This window comes from Acanthopagrus latus, chromosome 12 (genome assembly GCF_904848185.1).
Source record: "Acanthopagrus latus isolate v.2019 chromosome 12, fAcaLat1.1, whole genome shotgun sequence".
Classification (NCBI taxonomy): Eukaryota; Metazoa; Chordata; class Actinopteri; order Spariformes; family Sparidae; genus Acanthopagrus; species Acanthopagrus latus.
The window spans coordinates 3,812,429-3,838,496 of NC_051050.1; the positions used below are offsets into that span (position 1 = coordinate 3,812,429).

Below are 26,068 nucleotides of genomic sequence, written 5' to 3' on the forward strand. Positions count from 1 at the left end.
TGTGTGTGTGTGTGTGTGTGTGTGTGTGTGTGTGTGTGTGTGTGTGGGTGGGTGGGTGTGTGTGTGTGTGTGTGTGTGCGTGTGTGCGTGCGTGCGTGTGTGCGTGTGTGGGTGTGTTTGTGTGGGTGTGTGGGCATGCATACTAAGAAACATCAATTTTTCAATAACAGAAAAGACACAAAACAAGACTGTAAGTCTCAGAGCAATTGTTCACAATCTTGTCTAATTGACATATAACAAACCAAACACGGTCACTTGTAACTTCTCTAGCTGTGCAGCGCCAGCCTTAGGAAACATCTAATCTCAGGTCAGTTACAAAACCAACAACATGTGTGTGCTGATTACTGTCTGTGTGTGTGTGTAATGTGGCTGGCTGCCTTATGATGGCAGTGTTCATCCACCAAAACAACATACGCCAATGGAGACCACAGGGATACAGATACACACACCATAACAGGGATGGGAGCACAAATGTCAAAAATCCAAGACCTTTAACAGAACAAAAACTGTTCACTGAGGCCGTATCATAGTGTTCACCGATAACATGACGTGTCAGCTGGCTTTCACTAACTGTCTTTGTCATGGAGCAGACACTGTGTTCTGCTGACATTCTTTGTGGGAAAGATTTGTGCTTGGACCAACCGGCTCGTGTGATTAATGAATGAATCTGCATTTATTGCATTTTATTGTATCATGTAGCTTTGGTATATACATGAACTTGGTGAGACTTGTTTCAGCTCACATTTTCTCTCTCTCCCTCTCTCTCTCTCTCTCTCCCTCTCTCACACACACACACACACACACACACACACACACACACACACACACACACACACACACACACACACACACACACACACTCACAGCAGTGTCGCTGCTTTGACAGAAAAATCTTCCTGTAGTGTTTGTGTGTGTGTGTGTGTGTGTGTGTGTGTGTTTCCCAGCTGCAGGTGTATTGTGTCTCTTGATCAGTCAGGACTCTCCGCAGCTAATTGTTCTGTCTGTCTCCCTCACACAGTTAAGTTCATTTTAATGACCTTCATTTTCCAAATGTTATAATAACAAATTATAATTCCAAAATCAATTATTAAACCGTGATAATAAAAAAAATCAGAAAACATCAGGAACAGCAGCATTGCTAAACACACCGAAACATAAAAAAGCTGCCAAAAAGTGTCTCTCAAATGTATAAATTATTTATTTCCTGGACAGTAGTCATGTAGTACAAAGTTAACACGTAGCCTCTTTTGTCCTGTGACAATTCACATGTCCTCAACAGATAGCATTACTTGCAATGGAAAGCCTAAATAAAAACACAGGAAAAGATGTAGACAGTACTGCGTTTCTGATCTGCACAGAAATTCACTTTAAATTTACAGCAGTCTCAAAACTACAATTTTAGCCCCAGTGTATTCAGTACTACTATGAAAATATTCACCACTACGGATCATAACAGTTCGCTTGACAGCAGCCACGAGGCCATTATCCCCACACTCCTCCCTCCCTCAGTAACAGTCAGACTCTAACAGGATCACAGTTGTCTGATTGCAGTCATCAGGTCATTAACATACAAACAAACAGCTCTGTCCTACATACAGCTCCATGCAGGTGTCTCTACTAACGCAATTCAAATCGAGCAATATGTTAGTATTAGTGGCAATTACAGCTAATGATGTGTGTGTGTGTGTGTGTGTGTGTGTGTGTGTGTGCGCGTGCGCACGTTGGTTCACAGTCCTTGTTGGATTTTTGATTAAAGTCCCTGAAACGTGATTATATTTATCAGTAATCAGCAAGTAAACAGTGGATAACAGAACTCTGTTCTATGGTGTCACTTGCAGTGAAAGCCACTACAGGTGACACCTTAAGTGGGGACACCCTGACGATTATACACATGAAGATCGGTTATGTCATGTCATCGTGGCAAGGTCTATCTTGTGAAAATAGCAGAACGTTTCTCCTGTTGTTCTTTGTCAAATCTGAGAAAATAACCCGGACAACGCCAGAGTCATCAGTTACAGATTACCTCAGTTTGGGATTAGATGCTGCAATCTATATTAAAAATCTTGTTTTACAAGCTGGGAGTGTGGTGTCTAAAAGACATGAGTGTTTACCAGGCAGAGAGAACACGATTCAGTCGCAATTTGGGAAATTTAAATGGATTCATTATGTATTACAGACTCAAAGTCAGAATATCTAAGCCTCTGCTGCCTACGTTTTGTCAATTATTTGTGTTGCAAGGTTCCCAATTTGTGAGTACATTAGATCTTTTGAGCACCCCTTTTTACAAAAATACACTGTTGAGTCCCGTCCCTGAGTAAGCTTTGCCTCAGGCTTAAATAGTCCATTTCAGAATGAGTACAGATGACACTGTGAATTGAAGGATTTGAAAATTATTTTAGAGCCATCTGGTGCTATTACGTTCCCACCCAACAGATAAAGTGGACCGATTTTCAAGGTTTTTTTTTAAGCTCTAGACATAGTGTTAGCTTGGCTGATTAATCAGCAACAGTAGGACATTTTGGAAATATCAATCAATCGACTATTGGATTTTTCCTGCTCCAAACTATTGTGTTCCCCTTAAAAAAATCAGTCATCCTCTACATAGTGTCTTTAATATGTGACTAGTCATAAGGAAGGACATATGGACTGTGACTGGTTGGTCAGGTGACAGATTGAATATGTGCCCAGAGGGAGCTCTGCCATCTGACTCTCATGAATCTTAATGTTTTTCCTACAGGAACAAAGCACACCATGGGCACAAACTAGGAAACAGTGACAAACATTCATTACTCTTTCATTTAATCTTATTTTATTTGGAAAATTCTCTCTGTCTCTCTCCTCAAGGGCAACCTGCCAAAATACTCCCATAATGCTCTGGTGGTCCAGGCGATGAAGACCAACCTGACGGACCCTGACATGCACGTGTTGTTCTTTGACGTGGAGGCGGTAATCATCCAGCTGCTGACAGAGGAAGCCCAGAGACCCAACCCCACGCTGGTGTCTCCAGAGACGCTACAGAAGAGCCAGGCTGGGGCGGACAAGGGGGGGTCCTTCCTGGCCAACAAGATCTTCAAACAAGTCAGTAAACAGCATTGTTTACATGAAGATTGTAAAACTTAGACTGTGTTATATGATGTCTGTTTGTGTGTATATTTCAAGATCTTTTACTTGTTTTTTGTCTCTTAATATTTATGTTATTTGTTTTGAAATCGTATGTTACTAGGTGAAGGAGACAATGAAGGAGACCATCAAGGAGCACCTACTGGATGAGGATGAAGAGGAGGAGGAGGAGATGAGGAGGCGAGAGGAGAAGTCCAAGTCTCTGAGTTTGCTAGAGTACAATCTGACCATGGACACGGCCAAACTCTTCATGTCCTGCCTGCACGCCTGGGGTCTCAACGAACAGCTGGACGGCATCTGTCTAGAGCGACTGGGCATGCTCAGACCGCACTGCCCCATCTCCTTCGGCCTTATCTCCAGAGGAGGTCACATGTCCCTCATGCTGCCCACCTTCAAGGTACTGTCCACCTGTGTTCCATGTACATCCTGAGCAGGATTCATCATACAGACCTATGAAGATTTTAGATTATTTGATAGTCATTATGCAACAGTCATGTTGTAGTTCCTAAGCTACATACACACACACATACACACAGATGCTTCCTCCTCTCTGTGATCACAGAGCACCTGCAGACATAATGTTATACAATAAGATTTTAAGTAAGCGATCGCCCTTTCTGTAGCATATTTATGGAGGGAATACTTCATCGAAAACTGAACACCAGCAATAATAACAAATGTAGTGCGAGCGATGGGTCTCTCAAGCTGACCCGTCTATATCTCAGGTCCCTGGTTCATTTGTCTGCCTCTGCTTCCCAGGAGTCCTTGCTGCGACAGTTGTCCCTGGCGACAGGTCTGAAGCTGACTCTGACGGACATCGTTGGGAAGGGGACGTATGGCGTCTCGAGGGCTGTCACCACACAACACCTGCTGTCTGTAATCTCATTGGCCAACACTCTGATGGGCATGACCAACGCCACCTTTGTTGGAGAGCACATGAAGAAAGCACCGGCCAGGTACTGTTTAAACACACAGACACAGACACAGACACACACACACACACACGCCTTTCAGTCTATTTTTACATTGAACTTCTAATATTAATTTCGCTCTGTTTGGTGGTATAATATGTGTATATAATGTAATGTAATAACATATAAGAGTTGTTAGTCAAGCTTGTTTAGCAGGTCTGCTGCCCCAAAATTTAAAAAAAAAAAAGCTCAAGAATTAAACAAACTATATTTTAACTAAATTTCCACCAAGACTTGCCATATTAAAACTTATCTCTTATCTACTTATTTCTTAAAAACACTCAGTTTTCTCAGCATTGCTCTGATTTTAATTAGATGAACTTTTCTGATGTAATTGATCGTATAGCAGCTACAGTGACCTCTTGAGGAGCCGCCATGTTGCTTCTTTCGCCGGTCATCACACCATAAGGACGCTGATAGGTTCAGCGTCTGTGTTTGAGCCCACAAACACATTGCAAGCTCACATTGTCACAGGATATTGCTAAAGAGAAGCTGTATGTGAGAATACAAAGGTCTTTGTCCAGAAACTCACAGCAACAGGGCAGCATGTTGGTGATGTTCCTATCATGTGACTGATGCAAAACTGGAAGAATACTAATTTCCGAATTGCAGAGCAGTTTAGATACATGCAGTATTAATATCAGCGCAAAAACAATCATCATTATGAACAAGTGGCCTTGTCTGTCTTTGTTGTACTGGAAAACAAACCCTGCAATATCACACACATACCTTTTGTGGTCCCAACAACAGACCAGATCTCCAGGCAATTTTCACGGAGCCATGCATTTGGTTGATTGACTGATCATAGATCATCCAGTCAATGTAACTTTTAGTAAGGTTTAGTTTAAATGTTAGTCCATGCTTTATCCACAGCATCTTAAAGATATCAGAAGAAAATTTAAACCCAAGCTAAAAATATTTGGATTCTTAAGGCAGAAAAACACACCCCATCCATCATCAGTGATTCTAGCTGAAAAACAAAATAACAACCCAAACAAGTGAGACCAGTCACTGAATTTAAAGCACAAAAATGAAGACACTGTTCACATACACAATGGTACCAGCAGCACCTATAAACTACTGTCAAGTCTGTGTGTGTGTCTCTGTGTCTTTCTGTGTGTGTGCGTGTCTGTGTCTCTGATTGTTTAGTCTGTCTGAGATCTCATTGTGCTGTGAAAGATTTAACACGGAGGTCGAGGTCCTGCTGCTGTAACACCAACACAACGTTTCATCAGCCCAGCACAGGATAACCCTGCAGGGGAGGGTGAGCGAGGAGTCATAGTGGAAAACGCTATGACTTGAAACTAGAGAGCGGCAGAGGGGAATTTGTAAGGGAGAAATGGTGATTTTTTGTTTTGTTTTGTTTTGTTTTTATCAGCCTTCTATGATTTGTGACCTGTTTTCAGTCTCTGCGTTTATTCATATTTTATTAAATCAATTGGCTCAACATGCAAACATCTGTATTAACTGGCTCTTTAATTCAGCATCTGTGCGGGTTCAACCTTTCAGTGCCGAAGTCTATAATAAGAGCCGTGTTGTTAGAACTAAGGATCATTAGAAAGATCTTCTGCTGAAATGTGTACCTTTTGGTGATGATACAAGAGTGGACAACTCAAAAACAAACGTTTTTTTCTTCCAACATTAGAGATACTGAGTGTAAGAATAGCCTTTCCTTCTCAAAATAAGCTTTTCTCTGTTTGCTTGAATTGGACAATTTGACAACTGTGCTCAGGCCTGGCTGGAGCAGTACCGTAGTTGCTTGTTAGCTCTCACTCCCGGATTTCTGTCCATGTTACTCTGAGCGGTGGGGGGGGGGTTAGTCTTCCTCCCCTGTGTCAGCTGACCCCCCGTGTCATACACTACATAGCCACAAGGCCACGCATCCTACAGTTGCTGCTTCCCCCTTCTCTGTTGCATTTTTAAAAATATATTATACAACAAGTAGTTCCGACCAAGCAGTCTGATTGGTCAACAAGACATTTAGACCGTGCTCAAATCAACGTGACAGCACACCTGACGCATTACTCAAAATATTACTCCGCCAAGTCTATGGCAATAGTGTATCCATCTCCATGGCAACATAGTAACTGTCAGAGCTTGAGCAAAAAAATAAATAGTATGGCTTGAAATTCAGACTTTCTGCCGTAGAATATGCAGAGGAAAACTTGGGAGAAGCATCCGCTATACTTTTCTCTGTCAACCCCAAGAGAGTGAGGACAGCGAGGTGAGGACCGAGGAGGACAGCAACAGTGTCAGGCTGCCTGGTGGATAGAGGAAGAAGGCTAGTGAAGAGCCTGAGATAAACATGCGGGGATGAGTTATCAGCACATGGGCACGCAACGAGAGAGTGTCCCACAAAATGATCAGGACAAAACAAATGTACGCCACCGTGAGTGACAGCAGAGATGAGGAGTTTGCTGCGAGGGCTGGATGGATAAATTAACCGAGAAGCTGGAGAAGTTTTTGACATTTTCATCCCGGATTTTTGGGAGGAAGGAATTAATCACCCGTCCCAAATTGCCACCTGGTCTGTTAAGTGACTGAAACAAATAAACGCCCCGGGTATTATTTGGTATTTTACGGTAGTTCGGGAAATTCTGAGACCGCGGTAAAACATTAACATCAGCTCAGAGTTCACTCATCTGGGACTAGAAAATCCTTTCTGTTGCAAGGTCGTTACTAAGGGTTGGATTATTTACTAGAGTGGTAAACTACGTTCTATTACATATTTGAGTCTTATTAGTCAGACCCCATGTATTTCCATGGAAACGCGACGCACACTTTAAAATTGAGAGAACAATTTAAAATTTAAAATTTAAAATTTGAGAGTAAAATGTCCATCAACATGGATATGTTTTGATTATACATTTTATTTGTGTTGGTATTAGTTGTATAATTGCAGTATTACCCTCGAGGGCGCAAACGCTGCATCACTGTCGTGCTCAAATGACGTTAAAGCACACCCTCGATGGTAATACTGCTTAATTGGGAGGACAGGTTCAAGGGTGTAGTTGGGACTTTTAAAGTTTGAGGCCAAATCTTGTCAAAACCAGTCTCAAGTTGAATCTTAAAATCCAGTTTACATTTTCAGTCAATTGAGAAAGTCCAAGTCAAGTTTCAAGTCTTGTTAAAGCCAGTCTCAAGTCAAGACTGAAGATGCTGCTCTCAAATACTTGGGACAGGTCAGGTCTTAGAGTAATGTCCAGTCTAGCATCCTTAAAGCCAGTTCCAGGTCAAGTCTGAAAGTCTCAAAGCTAGTTTAAAAACAATGTAGTCGAAGTCAAATATGATGTCTTGAAGCTAATCCCACATGAAGGCTCAAATCCTTGACAGCAATTTGAATTCAAGTCGAAAGTCAATCTACACCAGTTCAAATCGAGTCCCAAGTCTTGCCAAAGTCAGTCTCAGTTGTGGAATCTCTCGTCTTGTGCTGCTGTCATTGATTTTACCAGTCAGAAATGATGAAAAACCTGTATTGCATCTTAATCAAAACCTAACTGGCCAGAGATGGATGGAGGTGATAAACAGGAAATGGCAGCAAGAATATCAAAAAACAAAGAGCACCACAGGCACCATGAGCAGCAAGACAGTAAAACACAGCAAAGCCTGAAAAACTTTTCAAAGCTATTTATTACATTCTTACAAAAAACTCCTCCTCGATGGTCTGTCCAGATCAGAGGAGCTGATTGCCCAGCTACTGGAGGAACCTGAAGCCTTCTTTTTAAAACTCAAACAAGGATCTTCTCTGGAGCTGCCTCCACTTTGAGACACCAAACCTGTTGCTGTAAATATTTGAACATGTTTGGGTTTTTGGCTTTCTCATGTTCGCTATCTTACATTTATTAAAGCTTCCTCACTGTGTGGTGAAGTTTGAAAAGAAGTGCTCCTGAACTCGTAGTTTTTATTTTTAGTATTTTATCACAACATCCAAGACACTCATCAAGCTCTGGGCGAGGACTTGAGCCTGTATGTGGAACAAGTTCCTCCCTTCCCTTTGGGGAACTGACCAGGACAATAATGAAATAAAAAAAACACTAACATTTCTAGATTTACTTTGATTGTTTCTTGCCCCGCCCTCGTCTATAGAAATAGTTACTTAATGTGCAAATCATCCGGCTAAAGAAGAGGCAACGCAGCTTTCTCTCTCTGTTCCTGGAAGATTTAGCTGTTTTACAGGTTGACAGGGGCCTCACTCTGAACAGAGGTCATGCTCAATGTTTACCTCAGTGAAGATGAAGCGCTGTGTGGAGTAACCTTTTTCCTCCTTTAAAGAATTAGTAGGAGAATCAGTAGCTGCACTGTGTGCTTGCAAAGCAGGTGAGGACAGTCTCAGATTGAAGAGTAATTGAAGATGGGACACATTTAAAGACTCATAATCTACACAAGCCAGTATGGGTTGATTTTTACTTTCCAATAAATGCATACAGTACATCATCCATCTGCCCTGTAGTTCCATGTTAATCTGTTAAGTTTGACTTGCCAGATGCTGTCCAATTGTGAGGTGCATTTAAACGCTGCAGAATTTCGAAGTGAGATTTATTTTCTTTGGTTTGAACTGGATCAGCTAATGTGGATGGATTTAGATTTTATTTAGATAACAGCCCTAAATCCCCAGTTCTTGGCTTGTGCACACGTTACACATGCAGATGCAAAAAGCAGCATTCCGATAACAACATGAGCTCCACTGTCAACCCACGTACTGAATTTATTTAGCTTGATAAAGTCCGATATCGAATGTAACTCACATCAACACATTGAGTCTGATGAGTAAAATTAGGTTTGGTGGTCATAACTACAGTTTCATGTAAGAATGATTTTTTAAAAGTGTATTAAATCATATCTGTTCTTATCCTGTTGTTGCAGACTGTGGTTTAGTTTATGCAGTTTTTTGCATCCAGCGCAGTTCAACAAGAAAACACTGTCTGTGGAATTTTGTACTAAAAATACATAACTTAGATACCTTCTTGCTTCAGACTCCTGAAGCCAGCTTCGATTGAATTTGAAATATTCTTTCTGGGCGTAAGCCATTTCACCTTTATCTGTATCCACGTTTCGACTGTGCAAGCTGAAACCTGCAGTTGGGACTAACTGGAAGTTAATTAAAGTCTGAAATTAATCTTGGTTTATCAGCAGTACCTGTAAATATTATTTATCAGAAAATGAATTACAGAATGGTGTTAGCTTCAGATGAATGTTTTTTTTAAGAGTAGGAGTCATACTTTTTACACAAGTTCTTTTATAGAAAATGTTTTTTTTTTCTTCGTCAGAAGAATGCATTTCAACACATTTTATTTATAAGATACTCATACAGTACATTATTTGTACCCAGCATACAGGCAATACAGGCAGAACTGCTGCCACCAATGCCTCTTTTAAAAATAATTCCAGTATGGCATGTGGCTTGAAAATGAGCAAACACATTCTCTAATTAGCTGTATGATTATTTGCTGTTAATATGTTTTTATTGGAATTTGTGTGGTAAAAACATTGTACTTCTGAGTGAGACCGTGTGTTCCTTTGTGTTTTTGTGCACCACAGAGACACGAAGGTGTGTGTGTGTGTGTGTGCGTGTGCGTGTGCGTGTGTGTGTGCGTGCGTGTGTGTGAGTGTGCGTGTGTGTGTGTGTGTGAGAGGTTGTCAGCGTGTTTTTTGTGTGTTACAGTGAATGGCAGTGAGCAGGTGTGTGAGTCAGGTTGTGATGCGGGGGGCATGCAGGTGCACATATTCTTGTGCTCTGTTGTAGTGAATAGTTCTCACTGGATGTTCTCTGTAGCATAAAATGATTTAATGTGTGTGTTGGCACTTTGTAATAATAATTATTTATACAGAGAAGCTAGAGATAAAACAACTATTCCAACTTAATTGAAAAAATCCAATTAATTCTTGTGTGCGTTCCTAGGCTAATAACATTTTTAAGATACACCCATTTTGTGTCCTAGGAACAATATTCGTGTCTTTGGTTCGGTGGATTCCAGCTTTTTTCATGTTTTAAATGGTGGTTGTTTATAATATTCTGACCATTGAAGTGTTTAACAATCCTCAAATCTTTTAAAATCTCCAACAAAAAAAGTTGTATCTGCCATAGAATCACCAAATGTTACTGCCATCTGAGGCAAACAGGCACAGATAAACTATATATATTTCAAATTGAGATGAACATCAGATTACGTGTTTACGTGGTTTTAAAGTGCCAATATTTTCCTTTTGAAGCTATCGAAGGTTTACTAAACTCTTCTTGATGTGATTGAACATTCATTCGGATGAGCTGGGATCAGATCAGACGGTGGACTGAGATGGTTACATGAAGCATTTTTATTCTGATGGGCTGGTATTCTGATTACTAGTGGAAGTTTAAGGTTCAAGTAAACATAGCTCTAACCACAAACGATTACCCTCTTGTCCACTTCTCCTTTATGACATGACTGTGTTGTTGGAATTTGTGTCATTGAAATTAACATCGTCCCGGATTTACCATCTGACCCATAAACATACTCACCACTCTGCTGCTCTCACTTTCTCTTTTTAACATAAATGCTGTTCTCATTCACTAAAAAATGTTTTGTAACTTAGGTTTAATCAATTCAAATGTATTGCAAATCAAAAGACTACAAGAAAAGGGCTATTTAAATCCCACAAATAGAGTTACATTAAGCACTTAAAATGGATTAAAAAAAATGAAGCATCCCGAGAAAGATCATAGTTATTAGTTGACTACTAACACTTCCTAACCTGGCCCTCCTGTCGCTTCTCAAAACTTCAATGCAGTCGATTCTTAGGCACTTTTAACTGCAAATGCTGGAGATGTGTGGCAGTGACTTGTAGCCTTGCAACTGTTATTGATCACGCCATTGATTGTTGTATTGGATGTGTTTGTGTGTCTCTGAGAGTTAGACGCCTCCAGTCTGTTCAGACTCAGGATTGTGTCCTCCACCCAAAATTCAATAGGCTGGAGCCTGAGAACAAACACACACACACACACACACACACACATGCGCACACACATGCACAAGCGCACACAGGCGTGTGTGTCAAATTCAAGCTGTTGATTTCAGGAAACCAAACTAAAAACTCCTGGTTTTAGGTATGTATGTGTTTCTGTGACTGACTTTATTTTTCTTTCTTTTTTATTTTTTATTATGGTGTGTCTGTGTGTGTTTGTTGGCCCTCCTCTCTCCTCCTTGCTGCTTTTTAATATTTCATACCTCCTCTTTGTGATCCTCCTCCAGGCCTCCCAGACCAGGAGGAACCCCGGAGACTCCTCGCAGGACGCCGGCTGGCCCCCCTCAGCCTTCCAACCCGGCGCTACAGGCCCAGATCAAACAAGGTAACTACAAAAGGAGGGGGCACTGGCTTCACACACCCCCAGGGCCCTGCGGGGATGGTGGGAGGGAGGAGAGGCGGGGGTTTGATAATGCTGCCCACCGGCAATAAAACCCCCAGAGAGTTCAAGAAAAAAAAAAAGAACAGAAATATCACAGGAGGAAGCTGCTGCTGTTTCCTCGGTCAGCAGGACTTTAAAGGGATCCTCTGCTGTTTTTGACATTTAGGTGGAGTTGTTGCAACTACAGACCCCGGAATGCACTTACATGGGGTCATGACGTTGTGTACCATCTAAGTGGAACTTAATGGAATTCTTTGGTGGAGAGGCTCATTCTTAGTTGCCACAAATTCAGAGATTCATACTGGAAATATTAGGACTGTCCTTAAAGTGACATAGATTTCTACTTACTCAACAGATTGATGTGTGATTTATAACAGTGTCAGGAAAAAGTAGTACAGCAAAATGACTAGAGCTTTTTCATATCATTTGTTGAGTTGTGTAATTATATTGTAAAATTTAACATTTCCGACAACGTTAATACCCAGAGAAATCCTCAAGTTTAATGTTGGTAATGCGTTTCATTTGGTCCTCTGTTGACATAAGTTCCAGGAGAGTAAGAGAGTGAAGAAAAGTCTGTGAATGAGACTAAACGTAACATGAATTCAACTTTAAAACATCTGTGAACATTTGTGCACGAGTCAATGCTGGTTTAATGGTCTGCTCACTACCAGCAAAGGGTTCTATCGCCCTGGGTTACATACGCAAGTCTTTATCTGCCCCAAACAGCCAGCTTTCTGTACACGAGCTGTAATGTAGCGGGCAGCAGTGAGCAGAGACTGTTGTTCCTTTTCCCTTCTCCTCCCTGGAATATAACATTTATGATGTGAAGTATTTCCCCTCCAGCTCCAGTCAAAAGTCAACATAACAGTACATAAACATCCAAAAACGGAGGTCACCTCCACGGATCACTGCTGCAGTCAGGCTCAAGATGAATCCACTTTTTAATTCCAAAAGGTAATATCAGTCTTAACTTGAAATCGGAGCAGAATCGGTGGCCTTATCTTACGCTCACAAGCGTCATTGCTGGTTTCATACTGAAGTGGTTGTCATCCTCATGCCCAGTGCCCATGTTGTGTAAATAGCAAATATACCTGCACCCACCTGTGAGCCCCTGGGCGTGTTCATCTTAAAATGAGGTGTGGTTAAGCGAACCGATTGCTATCTTAAGGCAGCAGAACGCGAGAGTGCCATAGACTTACAAGAAGCTGGTCTAAAGTCAAAGACATAGTTAGTTTCCTGCTATTTAAAGTGTGCATTATATGTGCCCACATGGATGGGTTCACTGCACTGATACACACTGATTTCATGATTTGAGAGGCTGCTTTCAGTTATTTTAGATGTTTCCATGAACGCAGTAATGTTCTATAACACATGTCGTGGTGCATTCAATCAGCATAACTAAAAACTGTAGTTATAAACTCTCCATTGATAATTTAAAACTCCTGACTCTCCTATGAGGTTTATCAGCTGTTCATAGTGCACAAAGACACATGTTAATGTGGAGATACACGTACCGTTTCTGCTGCTGGAGGATCGATGCGGGTAATGTCATTCTTATTCTCCTCATTAAGGACATATTCCTCCCCTCTCACCCCACCTGTTATTGATCAGGATGATCATTTTTTTGAGTATTGCGCCCACACAGAGGGTGTGCCTCCTCCTCCTCAGTTAAAAATTCCACCCAAATCTCACCCATGACCAATTGAGAGTCAACATGCCACCTCTTTGTGCTGCACTTTGTGCCCAGATTATCCACAGTTAAACTGGCAAAATGGATTTGGATACGCCCTGAACATGCTAGGGTGCTTCACTTTAGATCGAGCGCCGTAGACTGTCTAAATAGGGCCCTGGGTGTCTATTCCTCCAGAGGGTCTGGCTCTGCACTCGACTCGCCTCCAGAGCTGGTCAGCTCAGAGCGGCTGAGCAGCGGCTATGCTGGCCCTCACCATAAAACCCTTTGGAAATGTCTTTGTTTTGTTTTGATAGAGAGACTAGCAGCTGAAATTACATGTTGTGCATCAAACCACACTTTCTCTAACCTTAACCAAGTAGTAACCAACATTAATCATGGAAGATCAGAAAACAGTCAGAGTTGTGACATTTAAGGACAGTGATAAGGTGGTCCTCATGAAAGGGCCACCAGATTAGAAATCATTCATACAGGAAGGCAGTGACAAATTACTTGTTTTGTCCTTAGTGAGGAGAACTTTCTAGAAATGTTATAATATGAATATTTCCAGTATGAACCACAGGAAATGGATTTGATTTCCTCCAATCATCAGCACAGTCAGGCATTCCCAAAATCTAGGCAACAGATTCTGTTGCAACCACCCAATTATTTAATTATTGCCACAACCTTAAGGAGGTGCACATCCTGCTTCATAGGTATGGTGTTAGCTTTTAAACCCACAACCATAAATAAAGCTTTGATTAAGACAACAACAGAGAGATGGATGAAGCAAACATCTGTAGAAACATAAAGAAAGACACAAGTGATACAAATAAAGAAACAAGAGAATGTCACTTGATAATGTGGGGGAAAAAAGGAAATTTTGAGTCTTTCTTTGTAGAGAAAACCTGCTATAGTTCACTGTAGGGGATGCTTTAACCAGCCTTCACCATCTGCCTACCACACACACACACACGCACGCACGCACGCACACACACTCACTCACACACACGCACACACACACACCAGGTTACCTACCACACTACAACAAGCTCAATACCTCCAACACACCAAAAATCAGGTCTATGTGAATATAGCCACTGCACACGTGCACACGTGCACACACACACACACACACACACACACACACACACACACACACACACACACACACACACACACACACACACACATATGCCATGGGTGGCACCCTCGGGTGTTGGGGGATAGGCGGGGTTTTTTAGTGCTATTGTCACGCCTTAATGGAGGCCAAGCGTGACAAGCGCGTGGACTTATTCACGCCACACGCCTATTCCCCGCCATTCAGGGGGAACGGTCGGCCGTGACCTCTGCTCAGCTAGCTACTCCACCCTGGTGTGTGTGTGTGTTTGTGTGTGCGTGTCAGAGGCTTTGTGAAGGGGAGCCCTCTTAACCCTGCTCACCGTCTCTTTTCACATGGAAATAAATGAGGAGGCCCCTCTAATAAACTGCAGCATCTACAGTGAGATGAACAGAGGGAAAGGTGTCTGAATACAATTTAACTGGCCAAAAAACATCTTGCAGTTAGTCATTTACGATTATGGCCACAGTAATGGAGAGAAGTTATCAAGAAACCTCTTTATTTCTCTCATCCTCAGCCCTCTTAATAAAAACGGTTACTTCCTCAAATGGAGGGGAACAAAGAATGATTCCATGGTTCGAATTTCTGTATTGTCTATCTTGTATCTCATACATAATTACATTCAGTTTTGGCACAGGACGAAACGGACAAATCAATGAAGATAACCAACTCAAGTTAAAAAATCACAACTTTCCGATCGGGCTGATGTATTTTGAAAAATTATAGTAACATAATTACAGTTTTTTTCTTTTCCCAAATGCAAGTTTTTCCCATGTTCCAGCTTCTCGGTTGTAGAGAATCACCATATTTCTGTGCCTTACACAATATAAACTGGCTATCTGTGGTTTTGAACTGTTAAGTTGAAAAGGAAACAATAAGGACAGTCAAAATGTCTCCTTCAGGTTTTTCTTCTTCTTTTTGCTTTTTACTAGCCAGTTAATTGAGAAAGCAATCAGCAGGTTTATCGATAATGAAAATAATCTTTGGTTGCAGCTCTCAACATTCACTCTTTGAGTAAGACGAATTCTTACTTGAAACGTAGCAATGACTAATAGAAAAGCATACATTTCTTTGCAATTGAACAAATTATGCATATTTCAGTTTTTTGTTTCAGGTGCTCTATTGTCTCTTTTCTAGGATTAAAAACCTAAAGCTATGCAGGATGTAGTGGTATCCACTAATGAGTTTGAAGATTGCACATAACTAAACACCCCTATGCCCTTTCAAGAGAGAACTTACAATGGCTGCTAAAAATGCAAAAAAAAATGTGAAAGGCCCTCTCTATAGTTAATACAATGTATCATTACACAGCAATTCTTACTTTCTATTGATTTTGAACTGATGAAAACACAAGCAAGGGTAGGACATTATGAGATTTTTCATTATGTCCCCCTAAGTCCTACACACTATACGTTAACTGCACGTAGTTGGCCTTGGACTGTCTCCGACATTTTTTAGTATACAAATTATTTTGAAACTTTTCTAAGTTCATCATGGTTCATTAATATTTCATTGCAAAAGAAGAACTTCTTATAATCTTGTAATCTTAATCGTGATTTAAAATGTCAGGTTCTCAGGCCCTGAATTCTCAAGTTAGAAATATATATTAAAGTATCATCTGCATATATGACTATTTTTGTGATATTTGTACCAACATCCTTGCCTGCTATAAAGGGTGCTGTCCTCCAAGGCCTCAGCCATTGATCCAGGACCTAAAGTAGATTATTCCTTATAGCACTTCTTCATACAGCAGTTTCATTTGAACATTTTGATTTTTTTCTGCACCAAAGCAGCAAACTGCCTTCAACTGCACTTAACCATCTTCTCTCTTTCTAATTTCTGTCTCAACTACTCTCTGTTTCTCTCCCTTTCTATCTCTTTCTGTCTCTTCATCTTCACACTGTTTTTCACTGCATGGCTTCAGCCTGCCGCCTGTTGTCTATAGAAAACCTGCTCCACCAACATGCTCCCTCCTCAGTGTTTTTATCAGTGTACTGTCATTCAATCCGTCCTTTGTATTAATGCGCCTGTTCTCTCTGTTGTGTTTGTGCTACATGTTTTCTATGTGGTATATGTACTATTTTGAAAGATTTTAAATGTGTGCCCGTTCCATTTAGCTGCTTAACTAGTTTAACTAATTTCCAAGTGTTTATTAAATGACTGAATAATTACCTGTACAAGGTGAACATTAAGCAGGCCATGTGTTTGTGATTACTTTTTATGTTATGTTACGTTAATGGATGGTCTTGTTTGTTACTGATGTCCACTATTTGTCAGCAGTGACAAACAAGACCATCTGTTGTTAGTTAATGAAGTTAACTTTTTTTTATAACTAATTTATTTAGAAAGTGGCAGATTATTTATTTTAATTTCTAGTTGTGTTTCATATTGTATTGCAGCAGAATAAGGACACCAGTGAAAGGTTTAGCATACAGAGAATCGTTTTGAATTGAAAATCGATTCTGAATCGAACACCCAAGAATCAAATATGAATCAAATTAAATGATTAGATTGCTGAAGATTTACACCCTTAATTTATAACTATATTGAAATGTTAATCTCATCAGTTTTTGTACATTATGTTAAAAACATTAATTATTTTTGTGAGAAAAGATGGGCTTTGTATCATCGCCAAATAGCCTTAATGGCATTTTGAAAATGTAAGTGTTCAGATATGAAAGGACTTGATCATTTGTTCTCCGCAGTGTAAAGGTTTCAGGTCTCTGGCCCTTGCACAAAGGAACATTACATCTGTATCATTTATACAGTTTGAATCAGCACATTATATTTTTACCTTCATGTAGATCATTTTTATGGATGTATGTTCTGGATAAAAATGGTCCATATATGGTTTGATGAAATGCTAGTGCCACAGTCTAAATTCTTTGTGTTGTGTTTCTTGACCTTTTGTCAGCTTTTGTTTGGTATGGGTGTTATTGGTCCAAACTAACAGCAGATTTTTCACTTCTTTACCAAGTGCTTGCTGGGATATTAAATGTCATCTTGATGTAATATTTACATTTATGTGCCTTTTATGAACACTTCTCTCCACAGAGGAAGTCTTCCTCTCTGCTGCGGGTTTATTCCCCTTTCATGTCTTTTTCCTTAAAAAAAGTGCTTTTTCTTTTATGGCTTTTGTGTTTATAAGTTTATCTCTTACTTGCATATGTCATGACAATCATTCGCTTAATTACTTTTTTTAGCTTGTTGTTTTCTATTTTCTATTTTGGTATCAGCTTTTTCTTTTTTAATGTAGTTGCAGCCATACGTAATTTACTGGGAAACAACACTGTCCAGAAGATGCTTGCCAAGATGCTGACTGAAAGACTGCTTCCTGACTGCTTGTTTCTTCTCTTTGTTTGCTGTGTGTGTGTATGTGTGTGTGTGTGTGTGTGTGTGTATATATATATTTACTTATCCCTTTAACCTGTTCTTTCCTTCTTGATATTTCTCTCCTTCTCTTCCTTTACAAGCTGCTGTAGCTGCCGCAGCCAACACCAGTTCTGTAACTTCTGCTACTGCCGGGGCTACAGGGGTGCCTGGGGGCCATCCTCAGGGGGCCCCTGGCTCCCACAGCCCCGGCCCTGCTTCTTATAACATCCCCTCAGTCAATGAAGGTACAGACTGAACTGATGGGTACCTCCTAGGGAAAATCTTGCAGTCATACTCTTTTTCAGTCACTTGTCTGTCTTTGGAGATCTTCTGCTTCCTAGATCTTCTTTCCTACCCTCTTTTCTTTTGTCTTACCTTTAGTTCCCTCTCTCCATCCCATCTGTATATTTATATTTTTATTTTTCCCCCTCTCCATTCCTTTTTCTGTTTGCTCTCTCATCTTCTCTCTTGCTCTCGATGCCACCACAGTTCTTTGCCTCCCATATCTTCACTCCATCAGTTATTTATCTCCCAACCTTTTTTTTCCCTGTTCCCATCCTTCTTGGGTCTCATCACCTCATTTCTCTTTCCTTACATCGGTCTTATTTTTTTCCTGCAGCCAGTGTTAGATTTTCATCTCAGGTGTCTAGCTCCAGTTTATTGCCATGTCTTTGTCCTTGTTTCGGTCCACAGCGCTGTCTGTTTATCTGTCTGTCCGTCATAGCCGAGTTCAGAACACTTTCAAACCAGTCAGTTGAAGAAATTGAACGTTTTCAGTATCTAAATTTGAATACTGAAAAATAAGTGGCACAGAAACTGTGATCTGACTTGGTCATGAGAAATTAAATGACTCCTGAAATATTTGCAACAGGTAGTAGTCCCTGATGTATTTCGAAAATATGGGAAAATTTAAAGAATGGTACACAGTATAATCCATTACAAAATCAGTTGTCAAGTAAAAGGTCAAGTAAAATGTTTACCTTTTGCTCTCAAGATATTCATCACAATTTTCCTCAGCCTTGCTATTCTCAATTTTGTGGAGAGGTATTTGTTTTATAATATGTCAGGAGTCATTTTCACCTGAAGTCCAAATTTATGAAACTTGTAGGAACCCAGGACAAGTTCACCAGTGCAGCTAAACTGAAAGACAAAAAGAGTGGTGTCATCAGCAAAGAAGAATATCTGATGCATTTGAGAGTGTATTGACCTCAGTCCTTATGCCCTGTTCTTTGTCTTTTTTCAATTGTGGCTGTATTGTGCAGACCTACCCTGTTATTTCTGTCTCTAAGTCTGTTCGTCTGAATGTGTCCCTGCGTCCTGAAGTTTCACTGTCTCTGTGCTCGCTGTTTGCATGCTTGCTATTTCCACCTGATGGAATGAGGAGTGTGTCATAAGGGGAGAAACGTCGAGCTAACAAAACTACTTAAATGGGCCGAATAAAATAAAAAAAAAAATACAAATAATATTGATCAAAAAAGGAAACATTTTTGCTCAGCAATGACCAGAATTTCCCCTTGTTTTACATTTTTCCACCCCTCTTTTTTCACTCGCAGCACATCAGTCTAACATTGTACATACAACTTTTTAAGAGGGCTATATAACAAGACTGATTGTTTTTTTTATTTCATATATATTGTTTTAGGTTTAATAGTAAATTAACTGAGATGTAATTATTGTAACATAAAGTTGAAATCTGTCTGGTATACCTTAGAACCAGCACTGGATTTAATTTTAAAATGGCTTTTATGTTATCCTTTAAATTCTTTTTTAACAGGAGGTTGACTTTTATCACAGTGACTTCTTTCCCCATCCACCCACACAATTAATGTGCTTTTACATAAAATAAAGTGTGCCACATCTGTGGTGTCTGTTGGGAAAATAATGTACCTTTCAATGTGGATAACCTTTAATTTTCAGAGACCAAAACAGAGTTTGTCAGATATCTTAGTTTTCTACTGGAAAACAGCAAGCATGCAGACACAGGCTCATTCCTTTCAAGTAGAATAGGAATATTTAGAACTGAGATACCTCTAGTTCAATAGCAACTGTAGACAATGTGTCATGGTTTTGTATAATGTTTATTCTTAAACCACTGCCCTGCAGAAACATTATTATTGTTGTCAGTAGTATATGCTATCAAGAATAATTCTGAGCAGTAGTAGCAGCAAGAATAGCAACAACAATGATAATTGAGAAAGTATTTTCTAACTACTTTTGAGCTCATGTTTACTATTTATGATGTTTTGTAGCTGAATCTACTAGTGTGCTGGAACTAAAGCAGTCGGATAAATGTAGTTCATCCTAAAGTACATTTCCCTCTGAAATGTAGTGGAATAGAAATGAAAAATTGGCATGAAATGGAAATACTCAAGTACCACAAATTTGTACCTAAAGTAAGTACTTATGACAACATAAACTTGGTTACTTTCCACCACTGCTTTTAGCCTTTTTTTTAGTTGTGTTATCTTGTTTCAGTGTTGTTTTATCCATTGCCTAATTATTTGCAGCTGTAGTAATAGTACTAGCAGAAGGAACAGTAGTTAAGTTGTTTCTTTAGTTAAAAGTATGTACCATGTTGGTCATTGTCAACCATATCCTGTGGCAATAGTAACCAAAAGCGTCATTTTGAAATAACATTAGTCCTTCAAGTTGCATTTAGAAAGCATGTTTCACTCATTGTGAAACCCAGAAAAATCACACACCAGATTTTTATAGTATAGTGAGGAAAAACTGACGTCATTCCTTTACTTTCCCAGCTTGAGTTTGCATCACTGTTTCAGGTGAAAATTAAGCAGTCTGACGAGAGAAGAGGGTTCAACTTTTATTAGATATTGATAGTGGTGGTGGAAGGTAAGGTTAATTTTGAATTTTGGAACATAATAACAAAATGTTTTTAAATTTTGACATTTTTGAGGTTTCTGCAAGACAGTGTTGGAAATGTTGTACCTAGAGGTTGATCCAACACTGACACAATTGGGTTATTATGCTGTAAGACAAATGTCAAATATTTGATATTCAATATTGTTCTTTTGTGATCTTAGTCACAATTAGCTTTCAAGCTTAGCTTAGATACAGTTTGTTTGTTATACACCTAATGGTTTGAGTTTTCCCTGTACATTTGGATGGCGGAGGTAAGTTGATGCCCTTGGCAAAGAAATTTGTATGGAATTTCTTTCCTGCTCAAAAACAATTCAGTGTCCTTTCAAGTGCATTCCCATACATGCATCTTCTGTGGAAACCATATATTGAACCAATATATGTGAATAAGGTCCTTGGTTTATGTTGAGTATCAGCAAATAAACACTTCAGTCCATTTTTTGTCAAAGACATGTAAGAGCTGGTTTATATTTCTTCTTCGTTTCGTGTAAAATATGAATATAAGCCGTTATTTTGGCTCTGAGTGATGCAGCTGGATTTGAGCCCTATTAAAGCGATACCAAGACATTTTGAATGTTACTTTTCTTCGTTTGTAACTCAGGAAAACAAAACTGAGAAGAAGAGTGATGGACTTATACCACCTTTGTCAGTTTTTCTGAAAACATGTACCTTTTTATTGTCAAGTAAAATCTCCCACACATTGTAGTTTTCCTGTATGATATGAAACACACCTAGGTTCATGATGCCAAGGTATCGTTATGAGGCCTCTGTCGATCCACCTGGCAGTGCTGTATATCTGTTGTCTACCTGTTAAATGCCATCAAACATACCCAGGCTCTGGTTAGCAGAACTAACTTTGCTCTAACCAAGACTGCAAATAATAGCCAATTATATTCCCATTTTGTGTTTAACTGTTGTTAGTGTGTGGGGATTGTGTAAGGACAAAGTTATATTGTGTAAAAGAATGTAAGAAACTCTCTGCTGTCATATGGAAACATCAGACAAAAATAGTGATATAAACGCACCTAAAGGAATAAGTTAACATCATGGGATATTGTGTATTTGCTTTTGAATTCAGACTTGATCAGTATCAGTGACGCTGCTCCATCAGCAATAGATCTTCATGAATACTCAGCAGAATTCAAATGAAATTGGCTAGATATTGTTCATCCCTAGAGGATGAATTCTAGTTATTCTGATATCCCTTGACCTGTCCTTTTGTGCCACAATTAGAACTAAATTTCCATTTGTAAAAAAAAAAAAACAAGTACCGGTACAGCCTCTAGAAAAGCTTCATTATCAGAATGATGTTTGTTCTGTCCCCACACTATGTATTATATCATATTGTCTGATTTTCACTTCTGAAAAGAAGTGTGTCTATGTGACAGGGGTGAGCTTTGTATAGGAGCATGTGAGAAGCTTGAAAAACATTCACTTGCCATCCTTGTAGTCTTTTCTGACTGTGTGTGTTTTTGTGTGTGCATGTGTGCAGGTTGGAGTCAGCTGGCGGCCATGCACTGTGTGATGCTCCCTGACCTCCTTGGCCTGGACAAGTTCAGACCCCCTCTGTTGGAGATGTTGGCGAGGAGATGGCAGGACCGCTGTCTCGAGGTAACACACACACACATTGCATGCACAGCTCCAGGCTAAAGCTCACAGCCTAAAGCTTGCAGGCTAACCCTATCTCCTTGAAATTCTATTCATATACTATGAATTATCAACAACTGTTTTTACCATCCAAACGAATGAACCATGTCTTTTAACTTTTGTTGAACTGTAAATGGTGGACATTGAATATAGTCATCATTAAAACTTAAATCTTTGTGGTTTTAGGTGCGAGAAGCGGCACAAGCTCTCCTACTGGCTGAATTAAGAAGGATTGGCCAATCAGGACGTAAGGACACTATAGACATGTGGGCTCCCTACCTGCCTCAGTATGTGGACACTGTCAGCTCTCGTAAGTACCTAACAGAGCTTTATATCTCACACAATAACAGTTTAATTTTTGCTAACTCTGACAATATTAACATGTCAGTAAATGCTAACATGCTCAAAGAAAAACTGATTTTACACAACAAAATATGTTTCCATGTGTTGATGGTTAGGGTTGCCACTGCATATATGTACATTTGTGTCTCCAGAGCGAGATAAATTGACTAAAGAGATGTCATTTGAGTCAGCATTGGTTGGGTCTCAAGACAAGTTTAGAAGTGGAAAAAAAAAGATCAGTTGGTGTAGAGTTATAAATAAGTTGGCTTACCTTTGGCAGACCTTTTCAGTTTGCTTTTCATCTCTGCTTGAAGTTAACAGCTCGAGGTTACATTAGCCGCTGCAAGCAATGCTCCCAAATCTCTGAGCCAATTCAAGCGGTTGTCTGTAATTGTGTTTGCGGGGTTGTAGACACCAGGTTTTGACTAGGAAGAATGTGTTGCGTACACTGTCATTGTCCTGCATCAATTTTGTGTTATTTTCTAGAAAACTGTGCATCGCGGTCATATGATATATAATGCAATATATACATTATAATGCTAATTCATTTGAGTACTCTTTTATGTTCTATGTAACAGCCGATAGGTAATAACATCATAACTGTAGGTGTTATTAAAGAGACAGAATGTCCTTTTCATTTCATTATGGCTGCCCTGTATTAGTAGACTTACCACTTTGTCAATGAGAAGAATCATAGCCGACCAACTTTTCACTGGTCTTTTAGTCACAGAAAAACAAAAAGAAACAGTCACACACCATTTGGAAGCTGTGCCTTATCTGTGGGCTTGGACGAAGGTATCAGGGGGGACCTGTGCACGGACATTTTCCTTTGTGTTATGGACATTGCTAACTGGAGCTGCTAATTAGCTCTGTTAGCCATGCATTGCTAATGAGATGTGTGTGCTTATAAGCATGCTAGAATTTGGTTGTGTGAAGTTGAACAAAACTTGTCTGGCGTTGTCTTACTATGTTGAAACAAGTTAACAAAAGATTTGAATACTCTGTGTCTTTGCTGGTTGTTCTAACACATTGAGATCATCTAATTTGCCATTAACATTACCAATAACAGCTAACGCTAGCCTTGTTTGTGTGTTCCCCACCAAAATGTTTAAACAGTTAAATTATTATCGTAAAGGTGTTACGACTATTCAACCGATGACTTGAACAAACAACTACTAGTCAAGGAGGAACACTTTTTGTGTTGGCTAGCCCTCCATTTCACTTCATCACTTCAGTCCGATGGCGTGTTCATGTTAGCTAAATTCTATTGATAGTAGGGAATATTTTATTTTGTTTTGTTTTTCTGTTATTTGACTTACAGTTGCATCCATCTCACCCATATTTGTCTCTATTTTTGTTGCTGTTTTTCATTGAAGGTCCAAGCCTTCTAGATAGCTGTGCAGTAAGAAGATGTACCCACTCCTAATCCCAACTACATAACTGTGATTGGTCAACTGTTTTGAACTGGCACAAGCACTCCATGAGCAACTCTTTGTTATCTGTCTCTCTGTCTATCCCTCTATCACTGTCTTTTTCTCCCTGTCTTCATTGTATTCCCTGATCGCTCTCTGTCTATAGTTAGACCTGCTGATGGGAAGAAAGGTGAATCTCCACCTTCTTTACTAGAAACAGCCCTCTAAATTGCTGTGTGTGTGTGTGCGTGTGTGTGTGTGTGTGTGAGCACACGTTCGTTCGTTCAGGAGTCGCCTTGTGGTTGCCGAGGATGTTGGGGGTTTCTCAGGGGAACAGTTGCCATGGAAACGTGCACCGGTCAGTGTTGTGTTACCACAGCAGTACCGCAGGCGGGGGAGGTAGAGGGAGTGATGGGTCTGTGACCTCGGGGGACTAGGGGGGAGGGAGAGGGAACCGAGAGAAAGAGAGAGATAGAGCGAGGTTAAAGGGTCATTGAATTTGATCCGTGTGCTGCGCAGCAGGACTGGAACAGACAGTAAGATGACTCCTGCTGGTCCTGGAAATCCTGGAATATCTTGGGAGAGTCGGGAATGTGTTGAATCCTCTGGAGAAGTCCTTTGAACTTGAAGCTGTTCTTGGGTGTGTCCATTCTAAAAAGGCCAAGTGTGTCTTTCCACATATTTTGAACTCAAAATTTGACCTTTTTCCATTCTATAAACGGATTGTGGCAACCTTTTCAGGTCTCTGACCCCATTTTTTGATCCCAAAATTCTCCTGACCCCCTGTTGAACATTACATAAAGATTACAAGTCTGTTTTTGCCCTGAAGCTAACCAGCACTAGCAGCAGTAACATGCCCTGAAGCTCTGGATTTGAAGGTTAAAAGTCCACAAGGCGCCAATGGGTCTTTTAAAGGAACAGTCACTGAAAATAATGTTTGCCAGAAGGTTTAAAGCCCTGATCAAACAGCAGAGATATACAGTCATTAATAATTTCACAACACAGAACAGGAGATTTGTACAGTTCTTATCGTTTAATATTTTTGGGGGCAGCAAAGGGCCACGGGTTGGATTCAGACCATGGGCCACTGTGGCGAGGACACAGCCTCTATGATCTGCATTTTGAGCCACAGCTTATGAATGACACATTGCAGAGAGGAAAGTAAATATCAGAGTCTGTGTGGATTGTTACATAAGATTAATATTTGTAGTTCCATATTGATGGACAAGTCCTGTGTGTCAAACAAGCTTCAGAAAATCTACTTGGAATGACCTGTTTAGTAAAAATTGAATAGCTCATTTGAAACAGCATTTAAAAATTCTCTATCTTGTGTGAATCACAGATGTGCGTGCATCGTCCTACGACAGCGCCTGAAAGAACTCTTCAGCTGTACTCTCAAGATGTTTCTTGTAGTAGTTTGAGAGAGCGTGCAAGATTTTGAATGAGTTGCAGCGTGAGTTGTGGAGCTGTGCTGCAGAAAGTCTGCGCCCTCATACATCAGACAGTATGGCAGGAGAGAAAGTATAACGCAGAGATAGAGCGAGGGTGGAACTTGTTTCAGAGGACAAAACTGCCAGGATTTAAATAGAAATTTAAGATCACTTTTAACTAGGGATCAGTACTGTTCATATTTTGTCAGTATCAGTAGCTTACTGCTGTAGAAAATTTTCAACAACCATCAGCAATTCAAAATGATTGATCGTAAGGTGTTTTGTGTTTTCGTGATGCTCCTCGTGTTACCCCCTTACATGCAACTACTATTTTATATGTATTACATTTAGCCACATTCACTTGTGTGCCCATGCTTTTGAACACTTTGCCCTGTCAGCCATGACTGCAGAGAACAGGTCAACACTTAGAACCACACCCTAACCATATTTTAGTACTGACCAATCAGGACCAGTACCACTTTATTTTCGGTCCTCAATAACCATCCCCAAATTGTAACTTTTTATTTTCAATATAAAGTAAACACACCGGCACTGTCGCAATATACAGCACAGTCGACTATAAACTGTACTGAACATTATAGCACTTCTCACACACTCACTGTGTTGTCCTTCACATGGGGAGATGAGTATAACCTAAGCGGAGTGATTGGATCCCTCTCTTTCTCTCTCTCTCTCTCTCCATAGCTCTCTGTCTCTCTCCAGTAGC

At 40.1% G+C, this 26,068-nt stretch overlaps 1 protein-coding gene across 3 annotated transcripts in view; it reads left to right on the plus strand.

Annotated features, from left to right (window-relative positions):
- LOC119029835 (WD repeat-containing protein 7) overlaps positions 1-26,068 on the plus strand; it is a 117,473-nt gene that overhangs the window by 27,905 nt on the left and 63,500 nt on the right. For 2 of the 3 annotated variants that reach the window (XM_037116988.1, XM_037116989.1), the window contains exons 16-21: positions 2,845-3,078; positions 3,224-3,517; positions 3,880-4,076; positions 11,318-11,415; positions 22,003-22,121; positions 22,344-22,467. In XM_037116988.1, the coding sequence (XP_036972883.1) occupies positions 2,845-3,078; positions 3,224-3,517; positions 3,880-4,076; positions 11,318-11,415; positions 22,003-22,121; positions 22,344-22,467 (1,066 nt within the window). Of the gene's footprint in view, positions 1-2,844; positions 3,079-3,223; positions 3,518-3,879; positions 4,077-11,317; positions 11,416-17,734; positions 17,879-22,002; positions 22,122-22,343; positions 22,468-26,068 lie in introns of all 3 variants that reach the window. The other variant, XM_037116990.1, reaches the window with a different exon arrangement.